The 16,654-nt window shown below is 40.4% G+C and overlaps 1 protein-coding gene across 1 annotated transcript in view; it reads left to right on the top strand.

The window, feature by feature from the left end:
• Positions 1-14,905, top strand: part of LOC149469138 (solute carrier family 22 member 2-like) — a 54,552-nt gene extending 39,647 nt beyond the window's left edge. Inside the window, exons 6-10 of the mRNA XM_089669827.1 lie at positions 2,532-2,638; positions 5,502-5,716; positions 7,837-7,945; positions 11,658-11,770; positions 14,802-14,905. Coding sequence (XP_089525953.1) covers positions 2,532-2,638; positions 5,502-5,716; positions 7,837-7,945; positions 11,658-11,770; positions 14,802-14,905 — 648 coding nt within the window. The remainder of the gene's footprint in view (positions 1-2,531; positions 2,639-5,501; positions 5,717-7,836; positions 7,946-11,657; positions 11,771-14,801) is intronic.
• The last annotated feature ends 1,749 nt before the right edge of the window (positions 14,906-16,654 follow it).

The raw sequence follows: 16,654 nt of genomic DNA, 5'->3' as shown, positions 1-16,654 counted from the left end.
TCATCTTTCATTTTTTTTATGTTGGCGAAGGGTTTGCCTGATTGGATACATATTGATTGTATACATTAGATACATCCTCACATTACCTAGTTTTGATAAATCTAAAGATTGTTCAAAGATTGTACATTTAGACAGTGACATGTATAGAGACCCTATGGCTACACCTAGTGTCACATTTTTAAGTGTTTTTTTTAGCAGAATTGCACGGTTTTGCAGCTTTTGTCAGTTGTTTTTCAGGCTTTTTTCAACCAAATGTTATTTATGTGACCAATGGATTCTAAAAAAGAGGAGGAGAGCTTCAGGCTGAGCTGAAAAAACTGGAAAAAATGCTTGAAAATGCTCTAATCATGCTTTCCATTTCTATGGAGACAAAAATACTCAATTCTGCTTGAAAAGTAGCTCATGTACTTTTTTGAGCGACACACATTTTGCTACAAGCGACTGAACGGTGAACAAGGGCTATTGAAAACAATAGGTTTTTACTTGTTAAGCGTTTTTTTTGAGCTTCAAGCAACGAACTGCTCAAGTGTGAATGGGGTCTTAAAGCTGTTGGCTAGTGGTGTGAAAGTTTAACAGGTTTTTGAGGTCTTTCTGTTTTGTAATGTTTTCCATGTTCCATCCTCTCACTGCTTTTACAGATTCTGAATATTTTCTCTTTGTAATTGCATTATGCCTATTTTTTTTATTTAACCATTCAAGATGACCTTATCTGTTGGATGAAATATTTACAACTTTATGGGAAGATAAGAAGCAATGATGGGTTTGCAGGACAGTGTTAATAGGAACAGCATTGCTTGTTATGTGATCTGTTCTACATAAAAGTGACTGATGTTTAGTTCCAAACCACTTCAGTCCCAGAGCCTTTACTAGTCCTAAAGTATTTTTGGGATATATGTTAGTTCTATTACTTATTATTTTTTATGTTTGTAATTTTTTAGAGGGATAGAAAATTTATTGAGATGTACACAGAGTTTAAGGGCCCCAAGCTTTAAATATGCTCAAAACCCTGTTCAGATTTAATTCAACTTTACTTGCCACGACTACTATGTGCATGCACTACAGTCTCCTCGCCACTAAAGTAAAAAAAGATGGGTCATCTAGTTGGTGTCCTTGGCCAAATATAGGCATGTCCATGTTTGGTCAAATATGTCACCAGGTGACTCCACCAAATTTGTTTACTTTAGCGGTGGGGGGAAATGGACATGTCATTCAGTGCCAGGAAAGCAACAGGATCGGAAGTGTATCTACAAGTCCCGCTAAAGCAAATAAAGTAGCAGAGTAACCTGGGTGAAATTATTGATGCCCTTTTTGTCCCGACTGTGTTTACATTCACCTGTCAGCCAGAAACCCCCAGTTAACAGCTGAATGAGCAGGGCAGGGATACGTCATTGATTGTTAGGACACTGGCAGGAACCTGATTCCTTGATAGCCAGCAACTGTCACATGTAGCAGTGGTAGGAATAAGAAAAGAAAAGGGGGATTTGTAGGGGCCCCCTTTTTCTTATGGGATTGTGGCAGGGGAAATAAAGTTTCAAGTCCCCCCACTGTATTTATACAGTGGGGGAACATTCTAGAAGGTCAGTAGGGTTTTTAGTCCCCCCCATTAGTGTGAGGAGGAGAAAAACCTGTTAAAGTTTCAAGTTCCCCCATGGTATACTAATATAATGGGGAAGATTCTAGAAAATGGGAGATTTTAGCCCCCCACTTCACCTGGACAATCCTGGAAGAAAAAGTGACCAATAGGGAGAAGAATTGGAGAGAGGAGAGGGTTATAAAAGGGGGGTCCGTTCACGGAAAAAACTGAAACCTGGGAGGCATCTCTGTGTTGCTCCCCTCCCCCCGCCCCTTTTTTCGTTGCAGCCAATTATTATTGGTATTTATCATATTAAATGATGGTAGAACACGTAAGTATGTTAATTGCAAAAGCTGTATGGTTAATACATATGGTTGATAAGTGTTGTGTTAATAAGTACAGCTTGAGTCATAGTGACTAAGCTGGGGTTTTGAGTAATATTAATTTAAGTAAAAATGTTTTACAATTATTAGTAAGCTAATATGTAAAAATAAAGAGTTATTATAAAGAATGATATTTACACCGATAATAAACCGGCTGCGGCCAAGTTAGCACCAAAACAATAAGAGTTGTGGTCTTTTATTGTTATAGAATAAAGAATACTGCCTACAGTCCCATACTACTACTAAATGTTTAACTTTTCGCTTCAGCCAATGGTAAAATTACATGTAAAAAATGCATTAAATACATTTAACATTTGCATTTTTAACAAAATTTTTTTGATAAACTGAAAGCTTTTTTGAAAAATAACACATGCTTTAATTTACCACTGATGTTCATGCGGTATTTTACACTTAGTAAATTGAGCCCACAGTTCTTAAAGTGTTTTGCCATCCATTCATGCTATTTGAGATTCCATAGGTTGCAGAGCAGGATCTTACAGCTTAAAAGCTTAAAAAAAAAATAACTAAATGATAAAAAGCTGATTTTATGTAAGTGTATTTTTTTTAAATTTCAGAGTCTAACTGCAAATGAAGACAGTGGTGATAAACAAGTTCCATCTTTCAAAGACCTTGTGAGAACTCCCCAGATAAGAAAACACACTTTTATTCTAATGTACACCTGGTATGATACATTTATCTGTAAAATGGAACTTTGCATATCTATTGAATCGTTTAACAGCAGATATAAAACTTTCTGTTATTTTCCTATTTTACATATTAAAAATAAGCTGATGCACAACATAACTGCTGCAGTTTTGGTCCAGAGGAAGGGAAAATAAAAATCCATAGGCATTTACACCAAACTTTGCCACACAAAGAAAAAAAGAAAATCCTTCCTAACCCCCAAAGATAGTTGGCTCTATTCCCTGGTCAACATATTTCTCTAATAATGAATTGTAGCCAAAACTTTGAATATTATTAGCTTCAACCATAGGATTCTTTAAATGTTTCCAATACTGGTTTTGCCATTTATTTTCCATGTGGTAAATAAAGCATTCCAAAGCTTAACCATTCTTGTTCTTATTTAAAGAACCCTTTCCAAAACTAATAGTAAAACATAATTTCTTCTACATGTTATCTGACATCCTTTTGCCCTTTGTATAGTCAATGGGATTAAAATGCATTTTGCAAATTCTTTATACTGACCTTAATTATGTTTAAGCATGTTAGTGAATTCACATCGAAATCATCTTTTTTTGCAAACTAAACTTGTTCCAATCTTTCACTGCAAGTAAGATTTTTCAAACCTTTTATTAAAGTATTTTCCTTCCCTTGAACCCTCTCCAAAACTCTCAAAACATCCATGTTACAAGGTGGGGCCCAGGATGAGGCCCCATTCTCTAAATGTTACCTTACACGTAAAATACTATATATACAACATACAATAAATATTTTATAAGGATCACATAGTTTTATTTCTCTTTTTATTAATCTCACGATTTTGTTTGCTTTAAGCAAATTGCGACAAGTTGTAAAATTTGTGTCAAATCTTCTAAATGCATTGTTTCAGTAACTGTCACTGTTGGCTGATAAAGACTCGGATTTATGGCTTTGAAATGCATTTTACAGGATTTTGCATTTTACAGGATAGCCAAAAAAGCTTTTGTTGAGCATTGATGTTCCATTGATGTTCTACTATTGATGATTTGTGCAGCAGAGCTATCATCTTCTGTCACTGCAGCATTTATTTTGTCTGGGCCACAAGAATGTTTAGAGTGCTCCATACATTCTTCTGCAAGTGTGGCAAATCTGCCAAACCTTATATTATATGAGTCCCAAGTCTGCAACAAATTCACCAAAGGGAGCACATTAATGGACACAACATACTGTATACAACTTTATTGATAAATGTCCCCAAATGTTTCTTTTTTTTTTCTCAATATAAAATCACCTAAACTGTTGCAGGGACACTAAAATAGAATATTGAATGGGGTTAGTCTTATTATGATCAATTGTTTTGCTACTTGCTGCAGAGGCAGATGTGCATTTACAAGGTACTCCAACTTTGACAGCATAAAACTGGGCAGTGTTATGTGGTAAGGCACCTGCCCATTCTTAATTGCATCACATAAACCCACAGTTTTTTTTCTCTGTGATTCAGCTAATTAGCATATTGTATGTATGTATATATATATATATATATATATATATATATATGTATATATATATAGTATTTATATACAGTGGTATATTTAGTTTTGTGCTTCCCTAGGCAACACCAAATTCAGCCACCCCCCTGCGGAGAGAGCCTAACGCCAACCAACACCACCCTGACCCCCCACCCCCCCACCCGAGAAAGCCTTCCACTACCACCACCCTCCATACACCGCCTCCCCCCCAGCGAGCGGGAGAAACACACTCACCTTTACAGCTCCAGGCATCCCCTGGAATGAGAGTCAGGCTCTGCATACACCATCAAGCAGCCCGCAACCTCTCAGATCCCACCTGGTCCCCATGCCGCATGTGTCCCTTCTTCTGTCCATCCTTCCGGGAGCAGTGCTGCCCCCCTGAAAAATGCCACCCTAGGCAAATGCCTTGTCGGCCTTGTGGTAAATACACCCCTGTTTATATATATACTGTATGGGAATGTAGTTACGGCACCTCCAGCACTGAACATATGTTACCAGCAAGTGATTTTGAAGTGTACTGGTAGTGGGGGATCTATGTTTGCTGGGGACGTCTATTGTTCCTGTTGGGGGATAATTGTTACTAAGGAGGTCTTATGTTGCTGGGGAGGATCAGTTGTTGCTGGGAGGGATTTACTGTTGAGGAAGAAGTCTGTTGATGCTGACCGCTGAAGGGTCTATTATTGTTGTCTGCTGAGAGATCTGTTGTTGTTGCTGGGGGTCTATAGTTGCTGGGTTGGATGTGTTGTTGTTGGGATGGTATTTTGTTGCTGGGGGTCCATTGTTGCAGGGAGGTTCACAGTTGCGGGGCGATGAATTGTTGCTGTGGAGTGTAATGTTGCTGGGGAAGGATCTACTGTTGCTGGCTGCAGGAGTCTATTTTACTGCTTTTTTTGCTATCATTAACAAATTCCATACAAATTACTTAGCACCACAAAATTAAACTTGGTTCCGTAACTTCTAAAAGAGGTGGAACTGAGAGGTGGGTAGGGGGTGAAACCAAGGGACGGTATTCAGAGGTGGGTAAAGGGTGGAGACAAGGGGGGAGTTCCTGCAGGAAAAAAAAAAAAAAAAAAAAAAATATATATATATATATATATATAATTGCATACTCAGATCCTCTTCTCCACAGAGAGAAGAATGCTTGGTTTAATTGCAAATAGATTTTCTGTTTTTGAAAATCTCTTTTCGTATTATCATCCCCCTAGGATCATACACCAATCCTCATCCTATTCACAGGAGATGTTCAAGTCAGGTCTGATATTTGCAAAGATTAAACCATGTCTGGGCATCCTAGGCACAGACATGACCATTCAGTTAATTAAAACATGCTTGTCATGTTCTTTCCTATATCTTTAGGTTTACATGTGCTGTTGTTTACCAAGGATTGATTTTGCACATAGGATATACGGCTGAAAACATTTACTTGGACTTTTTTATCTCTGCTATGGTGGAATTTCCTGCGGCATTTATAATAATAGTTACAGTGGATCGCATTGGACGCCGATATCCTTGGGCAGTGGGTTGCTTTGTGACAGGTCTGGCCTGCCTTGTTACTGCTTTTATCCCTGAAGGTAAGTCTGTAAGACTCATATAGAGGACAAGTCCATGTGTTTTCATAATTGGTTCCCAGCTTAGTAGTACAGTAGATGTATTCCCACTCTACCAGCTGCATCCATAGATGCCCTCAGCTTATATGCATAAATGTACAGTATTAATATACAGGAGCTAAAATGAGTACAGACCACTAGGGAATCTCTGCACTTGGTCAGTGGGATCACTTCGGTGCAAATATGCATCCTTTACAGTAAACTATACACAAACCTGAACAATTCAAACTGAGCATAGACAGAGAAGGTAAAAGGCTATGGAGAGATATTGTATACACCAGGCTTTTTAATAGTATTATTAATACATTTATAGTAATAATTATATTTTTAAAATACTTTGGAATTAATGACAAAATGATAATCAATATGTGAAATATGTGCTTTTTGTTAAGATGTGAAAAAATAACAAAAATCAGTATCAGCTTTACGTTATCATACATTTTAAAAAATACAAATTTCATGTTGGGTCCTTCTCTGTCAATACAAGGAACACATATATCTCATGTAAATCACTTTCTGAGTATGACACAATTTGAATTAATGTAATCTACATATTCTGAGAAATCAGCAGTGATATAAGCACAAAGAAAAACTCTTATAAGAGTCCTCTCAAATATACATACTACTTATAATTTAATGTCCACATCTGACAAACTTAAAGTGTTACTAAACCCACAACAGTAAAATCAGTCTGTATATGCAGTAAAGCATGCTTGTTATACTCACTGTGGAACCTAAGTAACCCCCCAGATACCCCAACCCTGATCACAGCTCCCAGATATCCCCCACTCTGATCACACCCCCAGATACCCCCAGATTCCCCCCCATCCCTCCACTCTGATCACACCTCCAGATCCCCCCAGGTCCCTCCACTCTGATTACACCCCCAGATAACCCCCACTCTGATCACACCCCCCAGATAACCCCCCCCGGATTCCTCCATTCTGAACACAACCTCAGACATCCCCCAATTCCTCCACTCTGATCACAACCCCGGATTCTCTTCACTCTTATCACACCCCCAGAACCCTCACCAGATCCCTCTACTCTGATCACACCCCCAGGTTCCCATCCCCCCATCCCTGCACTCTGATCACACCCCCAGATACAACCCCACTTTGATCACACCTCCAGATACCTCCACCCTGACCACCCACCAGATACCCCCACCATGATCACCCCCCCCCCCAGATACCCCCACCCTGTTCACACCCCCCAGATATCTCTGGTTTGATCACACCCCCCCAGATTCCCTCCTCCTGGATTCCTCCACTCTGATCACACCCTTAGACTCCTCCCCCAGATTCCTACACTATGATCACACCCCCCCCCCCCCCAGTTTCTCTCCACTCTTTCTCAGTGACAACAGATAAATAGCAGGTAAACTAGAACAAACTCTACACTGCGACCTCTCTCCTACCAGGCACAGCATGAAGGTTTTAGTTTGCCTTCTGCCTGGGCTGCCTTATGATGGCACTAGCCATGTCTGGGCCCCTCTGAATGTTGCGCCCGGGGTGACAGCAGCGACTTCTCCCCCACGCACATGCTATGACACTGTATATATATAATAAAATTGGTATAGATATCTAGCATACATCAGACCAAAAAGAGGGAAAACTTTAGAAGAAGAGGAGACCGAGAGATTCATCTCTAAAAGATGGGACAGTCCCTCTAAATTAAGGACAGTTGGGAGCTATGCCGGTATCTGAGGGGAGGATGGTGGTGGAAGCACAGATTAGCAGGTAAGTGTAATTAGAGGCTGGGATAGCAACATGAATTGAAGCAAACATGGTAGAGCTACAGGGACTTAATAGATTGGTCCAACAGATCACTGCAGGCAATTGAAAAACAGGAAAAACAATGGAAGGCAATAATGGACTACAAAGCAATAACTACAATATAGAGTACATTACAAGATGCAAAACACAGAATAGAGGAACATAACACAAGACAGGACTGATAAAGAACAGACACTGTACAATTTTATATATTATACCTGAGTACTTTTCTAATAAGTCATCACAGATGGACTGCCAACAATGAGCCAGTTTGTAAAACATCAGTCTAGTACTTCTCTTTTTCAGGTTTACAATGGTTAAGACTGATACTAGGATGTTTAAGCAGAATGGGAATTACACTTTCCTTGGAAATGACTTGTTTGGTGAATGCTGAGCTGTATCCAACCTTTATCAGGTAAATAGATTATATAAATACGCAGATATACACATCAGATACTATATATATACATAATAAATAAATGTGAAAGTGCATTATATTTAAAGCTAAGGTTTAGGTAACACAAATTTTTCAGAGTTACATTTGTCAGGCTTGGACCAATGTAAGTATGTATAGGCCATACCCATGGGATCCCTGTGGAAGCTGGGAATCACTGTAGTAGGCACTGCTTATGCAGTAATCTGCACTAGCTTCAGGATCCCAACCTCCTATTTTCAGTAAGCAGCAGGGCAGGTGAACGGGATGGGACCCTGATTTCCAGCTTCCATAGGAATCCCACTGGTGTGGCACATAGAGTGCATCCAGAAAGTATCCACAGCGCTTATTTTTTGCCACATTTTGTTATGTTACAGCCTTATTCCATAATGGATTAAATTCGTTTTTTTTCCTCAACATTCTGCAAACAATACCCCATAATGACAACATGAAAGAAGTTCGTTTTGAAATCTTTGTAATTTATTAAAAATAAAAAACAAAAAAAACAAAAACAAATGTACATAAGTGTTCACAGCCTTTGCTCAATACTTTGTTGAAGCATCTTTAGCACCAATTACAGCCTCAAGTCGTTTTGAGTATGATGATATAAGCTTCGCACACCTATTTTTGGCCAATTTCTCCCATTCTTCTTTGCAGTACCTCTCAAGCTCCATCAGATCGGATGGGCAGCGTCAGTGCACAGCCATTTTCAGATCTCTCCAGAGATGTTGATTCGGGTTCAAGTTTGGGCTCTGGCTGGGCCACTCCAGGACATTCACAGAGTTGGCCCGTAGCCACTCCTTTGTTATGTAGGCCATGTGCTTAGGGTCGTTGTCCTGTTGAAAGATGAGCCGTCACCCCAGTCTAAGGTCTAGAGCGCTCTGGAACAGGTTTTCATCAAGGATGTCTCTGTACATTGCTGCATTCATCTTTCCTTCTATCCTGACTTGTCTCCCAGTTCCTGCCCCTGAAAAACATCCCCACAGCATGATGCTGCCTCCACCATGCTTCACTGTAGGGATGGTATTGGCCAGGTGGTAAGCAGTGCCTGGTTTCCTCCAGACATGACGCTTGGCATTCAGGCCAAGGAGTTCAGTCTTTGTTTCATCAGACCAGAGAGTTTTGTTTCTCATGGTCTGAGAGTCCCTCAGGTGCCTTTTGTCAAAATCCAGGCGGGCTGCCATTTGCCTTTTACTGAGGAGTGGCTTCCGTCTGGCCACGCTACCATATAGGCCTGATTGACAGAGTGCTGCAGAGATGGTTGTTCTTCTGGAAGGTTCTCCTCTCTCCACAGAGAAACAGGGGAGCTCTTTCAGAGTGACCATCAGGTGCTTGGTTACCTTCCTGTCTAAGGCCCTTCTCCCTCAATCGCTCATTTTGGCTGGCCAGCCCGCTCTAGGAAGATTCCTGTTGGTTCCAAACTTCTTCCATTTACGGATGATGGAGACCACTGTGCTCATTGGGACCTTCAATGCTGCAGAACATTTTCTGTACCCTTCCCCAGATCTGTGCCTTGATACAATCCTGTCTCGGAGGTCTATGGACAATTCCTTGGACTTCATGGTTTGGTTTATGCTCTGCCATGCAATGTTAACTGTGGGACCTTATATAGACAGGTCTATGCCTTTCCTAATCATGTCCAATCAACTGAATTTCCCACAGGTGGACTCCAATCAAGTTGTGAAAACATCTCAAGGATGATCAGTGGGAACAGGATGCACCAGAGCTCAATTTTGAGTGTCATGGCAAAGGCTGTGAATACTTATGTACGTTTTTTTTTCATTTTTAATAAATTGCAAAGATTTCAAAATAAACTTCTTTTGTTTTCATTATGGGGTATTGTTTGTAGAATGTTGTGGAAAAAAATTAATTTAATCCATTTTGGAATAAGGCTGTAACATAACAATATGTGGCAAAAGTTAAGCGCTGTGAATACTTTCTGCATGCACTGTACATACTTATATTGGTCCAAGCTGGACCAAAGTGAATATCCCATAATAATGTAATAATGTAAATATCCCATACCCAAATTTAAGCTTTAACATAAAGTGGTTCTAAGTCAAACAATAATATATTTAATAGAAAAAAAAATATATAGCCTTTAGTATTACTTTAGGGCTAATGCACAAGGGTATATGTTTTTTTTATAGGATCTTATTGGCAGCAAGAGGGCTTATACACATGTAATGCATACTTTTTTTAACGATCTGAATGCAGCTGTATGATATGCTATTGGTCCTTTAACACAGTTGGGCAGAGATCTGTGATCCGGAGCTGTGAAAAAGGGAAAAACATACAAATTTGCGCCATATTTTGTGCATGTAAATGTTTGTGCTAATGTTTACAAGCATACAGCATAATGTGTACATGGACCCTATTAGCTGCCTCTGCTGCTCAATAGACATGTAAATATCAACACCATGTAATCACTGCTGGTGATTACACACTTGTTGATGTTTAAATCTACTACTTAATAAGTCTTGTATATGGCAGCAGTGCATGGGCAGACTGAATGACAGCATAATGTGTAATCTGCAGAACAAAAGACTACTTAATACACACTATTGATGTTTACATCTACTAATTAACCACTTGCCCTCCAGAGGATTTACCCCCCTTCCTTACCATTTTTTTGCAATACGGCGCTGCGTTACTTTAACTGACAAGTGTATGTAAAGTCTAGACTTATTGCTTTGGATAGAGTGAGGAAATAAAAAAAAATCATATTTTGCAATTCCCACATTTTCCACGCCACATCACTGCCCTCTACATCCCCCAGTGTTACTCTTAGCCATTCACTTCCAGGGTGAATGGTGGACAGCATCATTTAATCCCATTTTGTGAGACGAGGTTCTCATGGACACAGCTGCAAAGGTATGTCATTATGTTCCCCTGGGCTCACAGTAGGGTTGCCACCTCATCCCTTTAAAACTGAATTACACAGGTTCTGTGGCTGATTAAGGTGGTGATTAAACTCAGTGCCTTATGTGCAATAAATTAGCCCCAAAACCTGTCTAATTAATATGTGTTCGGTTTTAATGGGATGAGGTGGCAACCCTAGCTCACAGTTCAGCAGCTTAGATTGGCACTTGCACGTCATTATGTGAGTGCTCTTCAGTGATGCAGTAAGGACCACCAGCCATTGATGCTGGGCAAGGCAAGGAAGGACTTCCAACATCACTAGACTGGCAAGATGACAGCTTTCCCAAAGGTATGCATATAGGAAACAAAAAAAAAGAGTGTGGGTCGGTTTCTGGGGAGGACTAGGTGGCTGGACATCTGCTTTAAGAGAAGCCACACGTCTGCTTGGAAATTACATAATTATGTTTTAATATAGTTTATTATTTACTCTAAAACAGGGGTCTCCAAACTTTTAAAACAAAGGGCCAGTTTACTTGCAATTAAACTTTAGGAATAGTGTCCCACAATTGGCGCCAGTGAAAAAATTAGTTCCCCATCCCTAGTGTCAGTGAAGGAATAGTGTCCCTTCATTGGGGTCTGTGGCAGGAATAATGCCTCGCTACAGTGAATGGAATAGTTCCCCAAGGGCCGTATAAAGGCATGAAAGGGCCAAAGTCAGCCACTGGCCAGTTTGAAGACCCCTGCTCTAAAAGGTAGAACTGTGAGCAGTGTATACAGCGTGTATTGTAGAAACTTGACTTCATGTCTGACTCTTATAAATCTCTTTTATGAGGAATCTTGGCATAATGGTCTGCTCATCAATGTGTGATCTGGGAGGAATAATTACACCATTTATTGTTTATCGGCTGTCAAATGTCTGGAAGGAGCTACCACTCCTAGTATTTGGTAAGCAAATCATCACAGTGATAGGACACACACTTCTACATGTTCACAGAAGTATTTTGTGAAAGTCTAAAAGTAATAAACTTCCTAAATATAAAAGAGAAAAAAATTGCATAAAATAGTATAAAACATTTACAGTATTTTCCCACACATTTTACTGAATTCTGCTCTAAGTTTTGCTTCACTTTAACCATTGTGAATAATCAAAGCAATTAATTATTATTCAATTTAATATTAGGGCTTTCTTTTGCAAGTAAGTAGACGCTGACTTAGGGATGCACCGATATCGATACCGGTATAGTTGCCGATACCAAGTATTTTAATGAGTACGAGTATTCGTGAAAATGCTTCCAATACCTGAAACAGATACTCTGTGGTGCGATTTGCGTCCATACAAAATATATGGATGCAAATTGCACCACTTTTAATAGCAGGAGATTTGAACAGAAATGCAATTCCTGTTCAAATCGCATGCAGTTTCCCCACTGCTCCTGTGTGAACCCAGACTTGTCATAGCCGGAGTTCACACAGGAGCGTTGCGGGAAACTTCCCTGCACGGATTCCATGCTGTCACAGAAGGAAAAGCTGGGGATCTGAAATCCATGTGGCTTTCTCTCTTCTCAGCGCAGGGATGACAGCATGGACTACATGGCTTTTGATTTGCCACGGAACTGACCAATCAGAAGCCGTTTAGCTCATACTGTCATACCTGCAAGGAGACTGGCAAAAGCCGCGGGGAATATCAAATCCCCAGACCTGTGAAATGGCCTTCTCTCCTCTTCTTGCAGGGATGATAGTATTGGCTAAATGGCTTCTGAATGGTCAGCACCCTAGCGGTGCTGACCAATCAAAAGCCGTCTAGCCTGTACTGTCATCCCTGCACTGAGAGGAGAGAAAGCGCTGGGATTTCAAATCCCCATCTTTTACTTCTGTGACAGCATGTGTTTGGTGCAGGGAAGTTTCCCGCATCGTTCCTGTTTGAACTAAGCCTTTGACAAGCCTGGGTATGCTGATCAATCAGATGCATTCTAGCTTGAACTGTCATTGCTGCAAGGAGAGGAAGGAAAGCAGCGGGGATTTCAAATCCCCACTGCTGCCTCTCTTCTCCTATCACTGAAACTCAGCATGGGATGCCTGCAGGGAGGTTTTCCACACTGCTCCTGTGTGAACTTGGGCTACGACAAACCTGGATTAACATAGGAGCAGTAGGGAAACCACATACAATTTGGACAGGAATTGCATTCCTGTTCAAATCACATGCTATTCCATGCATTGCAATTTGCGTATATACATTTTGTATTGATGCAAATTGCACTGCAAAAGTACTGGTACTCGTACTCCCCGATCAAAAAAGGGTATCGGTGCATGCCTACCCTGACTCTATTTTTTCAGTATTCTTGGCATAATGGGGTCAATTTACTAAAGGCAAATAGATTGTGAGCAGGAGCTCTGTTGACTTCCATCATTCTTTTACAATGAATTTTATTATAGATTAGACTGTATCAGAGAAACAGTCATAGACAAAATCACTGACATACATAAGTAAAACGTACAAACTTTCTGATGAAAACTACAATAAATGCACTGAAGTATAGGCCAAGATCTAAACTGAGTAAACATGTGCAGTAAATGAAGAGATGACATAAAACATAATAATTTGCATAAATAGCAGACAATAAAGACCAATGAATCAGTTAACAAAGGCCAAAAACTTTCACAAAGTCCACATCCAGAAAGCAGAGAAAATGAAACACGGAATCTCACTGGATGCATATTGGTACTCCACATCCAGGACTCCCAAGGGAGTCCGACAGGCACATATAATATTGCTGGTATAGTTCTTTAGAAAAAAATTACCATCAGCGCAAATATCATGAAAACCAACAAGACAGAAAAGAGAAAGAGAGAAAAGAAGAAAGATAAGACAAAAGACAAAGAAAGGGCTCCAGAGGATTGCACCAGAAAAATCCTATATCGATAAAAGGGTCTGGTCAAACCTAGATGGTTGGGCTATATCAAGCCAGGGACGCCAGATATGCAGAAACTTCGTGTGAGTGTCTAATATCATAGCCATTAGTTCTCATTAACCATTATAAAATTAATCCGATTCTTGACTACCTCGAAGCTGAGAAGACCTCGCAATTGTTAGTTTGGTAGCCATAATTAGACGCGATGTCAGCTGCTGCTCAGGACGAAGTAGGCCCACTAATGGTTTAAATAATAGCACTTCGTATGGGTTGCGCTTAATGTTTGTGTGAAAGTGCGGAGAAGGGTATAAACCCTTATCCACAATCTGAAAACCTAACTGACTTCCATCATTCAATCATGTGCAAGAAAAAATGCTGTTTTTTTATTTTCATGTGATTGGGTATTCTTTGCAAAGTGAAGCTTTACCTCATTTACTAAGTCCTGGAGGAATTGCACTGGCAGTCTATTTGCCTTTAGTAAATCAACCCTAATGTGTATAGTTTTATACCCCTTCTGCATAGAGAACACATGAAAACAGGGGGGTTGCTTGCTTGGATTGGGTACAACTTACTGAATGCTTTGCATTTTTCTTAATGAATGCAAGGTGTTTATTGACTGGACTAGGTGGGTATTGTGACAACACGGCACTGCCTCTCCACAAAGTCCAATCAGGAGACACTTTTAAACATTGAGAAAAATGCAAGGAAAACTGTGAATGCTGAATGGGTGACATTCTGTGGTTACAATGCAGCAGGGCAATGGCTAGGCAATGGACCTGGAAGACAGAGTCAAACACTGTAGTAGTGAATACTACTACAGTGATTTCCAGCTTCCACAGGGAACCCATAGGTACAGCATATCCATGTTTACAATTTTCCAAGTTGGACCAACGTAACTATGCAAGACACACCACAGCTGGAATTCTGCTTTATTGTCTGACACTGCACAGCAGCTTGAGATATGCAGTACCTTCTCAATGAAATACATAAACATATGTAAACAACTTTTTTGTATCTTTATTGAGCTTATATATTTGTTTCTGCTTCCTTTTGATCATGTACTCTAGCTGTAATTGGAACATTTTCAGGAGTTCTTGTTTTGCTTCTTCCTGAAACTAAAGGACGGGCTCTACCAGAAACTATTGAAGAAGCAGAGAATTTGCAGAAGTAAGTCTGACAAACAGGATCATTTACATATCTGTCTACATGATAGGCCAAATGTACTATGAAAAAGCCTCAATGTTGTGTTGCTAAGTTCTTTTTGTTTCATAAAAGAACCTCTGCGCGATTTTTATGTAAGGGAAAATATATGCTAAAGAGATGTAGACAATAGACGTACTGTAACTATCCATCAACTTGATCAATTTGAGCTCTAGAAGGTTTTACCCTCTTGGTGACCAGGCCATTTTTTGCTATTCGGAACTGCGCTATTTTAACTGGCAATTGCACGGACATGCAACACTGTACGCATACAAATAGAGCTTTCTTTTGGCAGTATTTGATCTTCACTGGGTTTTTTTATTTTTTATCACATAAACAAGAAAGACTAAAAATTTGGAAAAAAAAAACAATATTTATTATTGTCTGCTATCAAACATATCCAATAAAAAAAATTAAAAAATGTCTTCATAAATTTGGTCCAAAATGTATTCTGCTACATGTCTTTGTTAAAAAAATCCCAATATGTTTATATTGATTTTTTTTGTCTGAAAGTTACAGTGTCTGCAAACTTTGGAACATATACTGGAATTTATTTTTTTTATTTGTGCTGGTGGTGATCATCGGCATATAATGAGTGCAATGGGCCATCTGACACTAACTGGCATTGGGTGGGAACAGGGGCGGACTGACCATTTGGAAACTCGGGCACTGCCCGAGGGCCCGGGGTCAGTAGGGGGCCCCATGAGATGCCCCTGGTACCTTTTTCATAGGCCTTTTTGTGTTTGGGCAAGGACACAGGGGCCCCATGATCCTCTATTGCCCGGGGGCCCCATGAGTTGTCAGTCCACCCCTGGGTGGGAACTGACTAACTGACACTGACATCATTGATGACGTTAATACAGTGATTAGTAATATTATACACTGTCACTGTGCTAATGACATTGGCTGGGAAAGGGTTGATCACAGGGTGAAGTGTGGGCCTAACAAACATTAACCTGTGTATTATGTGCTGCTTTTTACTAAAAAATATTTGTTCCGTCTCCCTGCTGTGCAGGGCACAGAAAAAAAGAGATTGTTCCCTCTGTACAGAGCCCTGTGTTGTCAATCTGGGCTGAGATTGGACACAGCAGGTTGGATGTGCGCATGCCCTGAACCAGGAAGAAGGCAGTGACATACAGGTACATTGCTGTGCCTGTAGGAGCCACCTGTCCGTGGTACAACGTGGGCAGGCGATCCTAGAGTTGTTGCTTAAAAGAGATGCATGGCCAAAGCTTTTCTGGGTATACTTCTTTTGTGGTTCACACTTGTGGAGTACACTTACTTATGCTCTCTTGTGATCAGTCAGCTAATAGCGGGCTGTTGCCTGCTATCCGCTGACATGGCAGAGCAGTATCAGGCTTTAGAGGATCCCAACCATATTGTCATGATCTATTCGGCTGCCTGCTTGGCAACTGGTTCTGCCTCCCAATGTGCGGTTGAGAGCTGGAGCCAGCTGTGACCACCGCCTCCCCTGCTCGGCGATCCACTGAGTGCTGGAAGAGCAGAGAGCGGTGACTGACAGGTAATTAAGGCATCTTTTTTGTTTTAATAAAAAAAATAACAACAAACTTTACAACCGCTTAAATGGTACAGTTTAACCTCTTGCCGCCCGGCCAATGACCGATTGGCGGCTGGCAAAATCTCTCAGTGTTCCGGGTGGACACCATATGGCGTCCTTTCGGGCATGCGCAGTTTGCGCACCTGCAGAGCCGCGCGGCGG

The sequence above is a fragment of the Staurois parvus genome, unplaced genomic scaffold (assembly GCF_062004578.1).
Source record: "Staurois parvus isolate SC_StPar_1 unplaced genomic scaffold, SC_StPar_1.0 ptg000081l, whole genome shotgun sequence".
NCBI classification, from domain to species: domain Eukaryota; kingdom Metazoa; phylum Chordata; class Amphibia; order Anura; family Ranidae; genus Staurois; species Staurois parvus.
The sequence above is the reverse complement of the archived record's forward strand: the minus strand, read 5'-3'. Positions and strand labels throughout refer to the sequence as shown.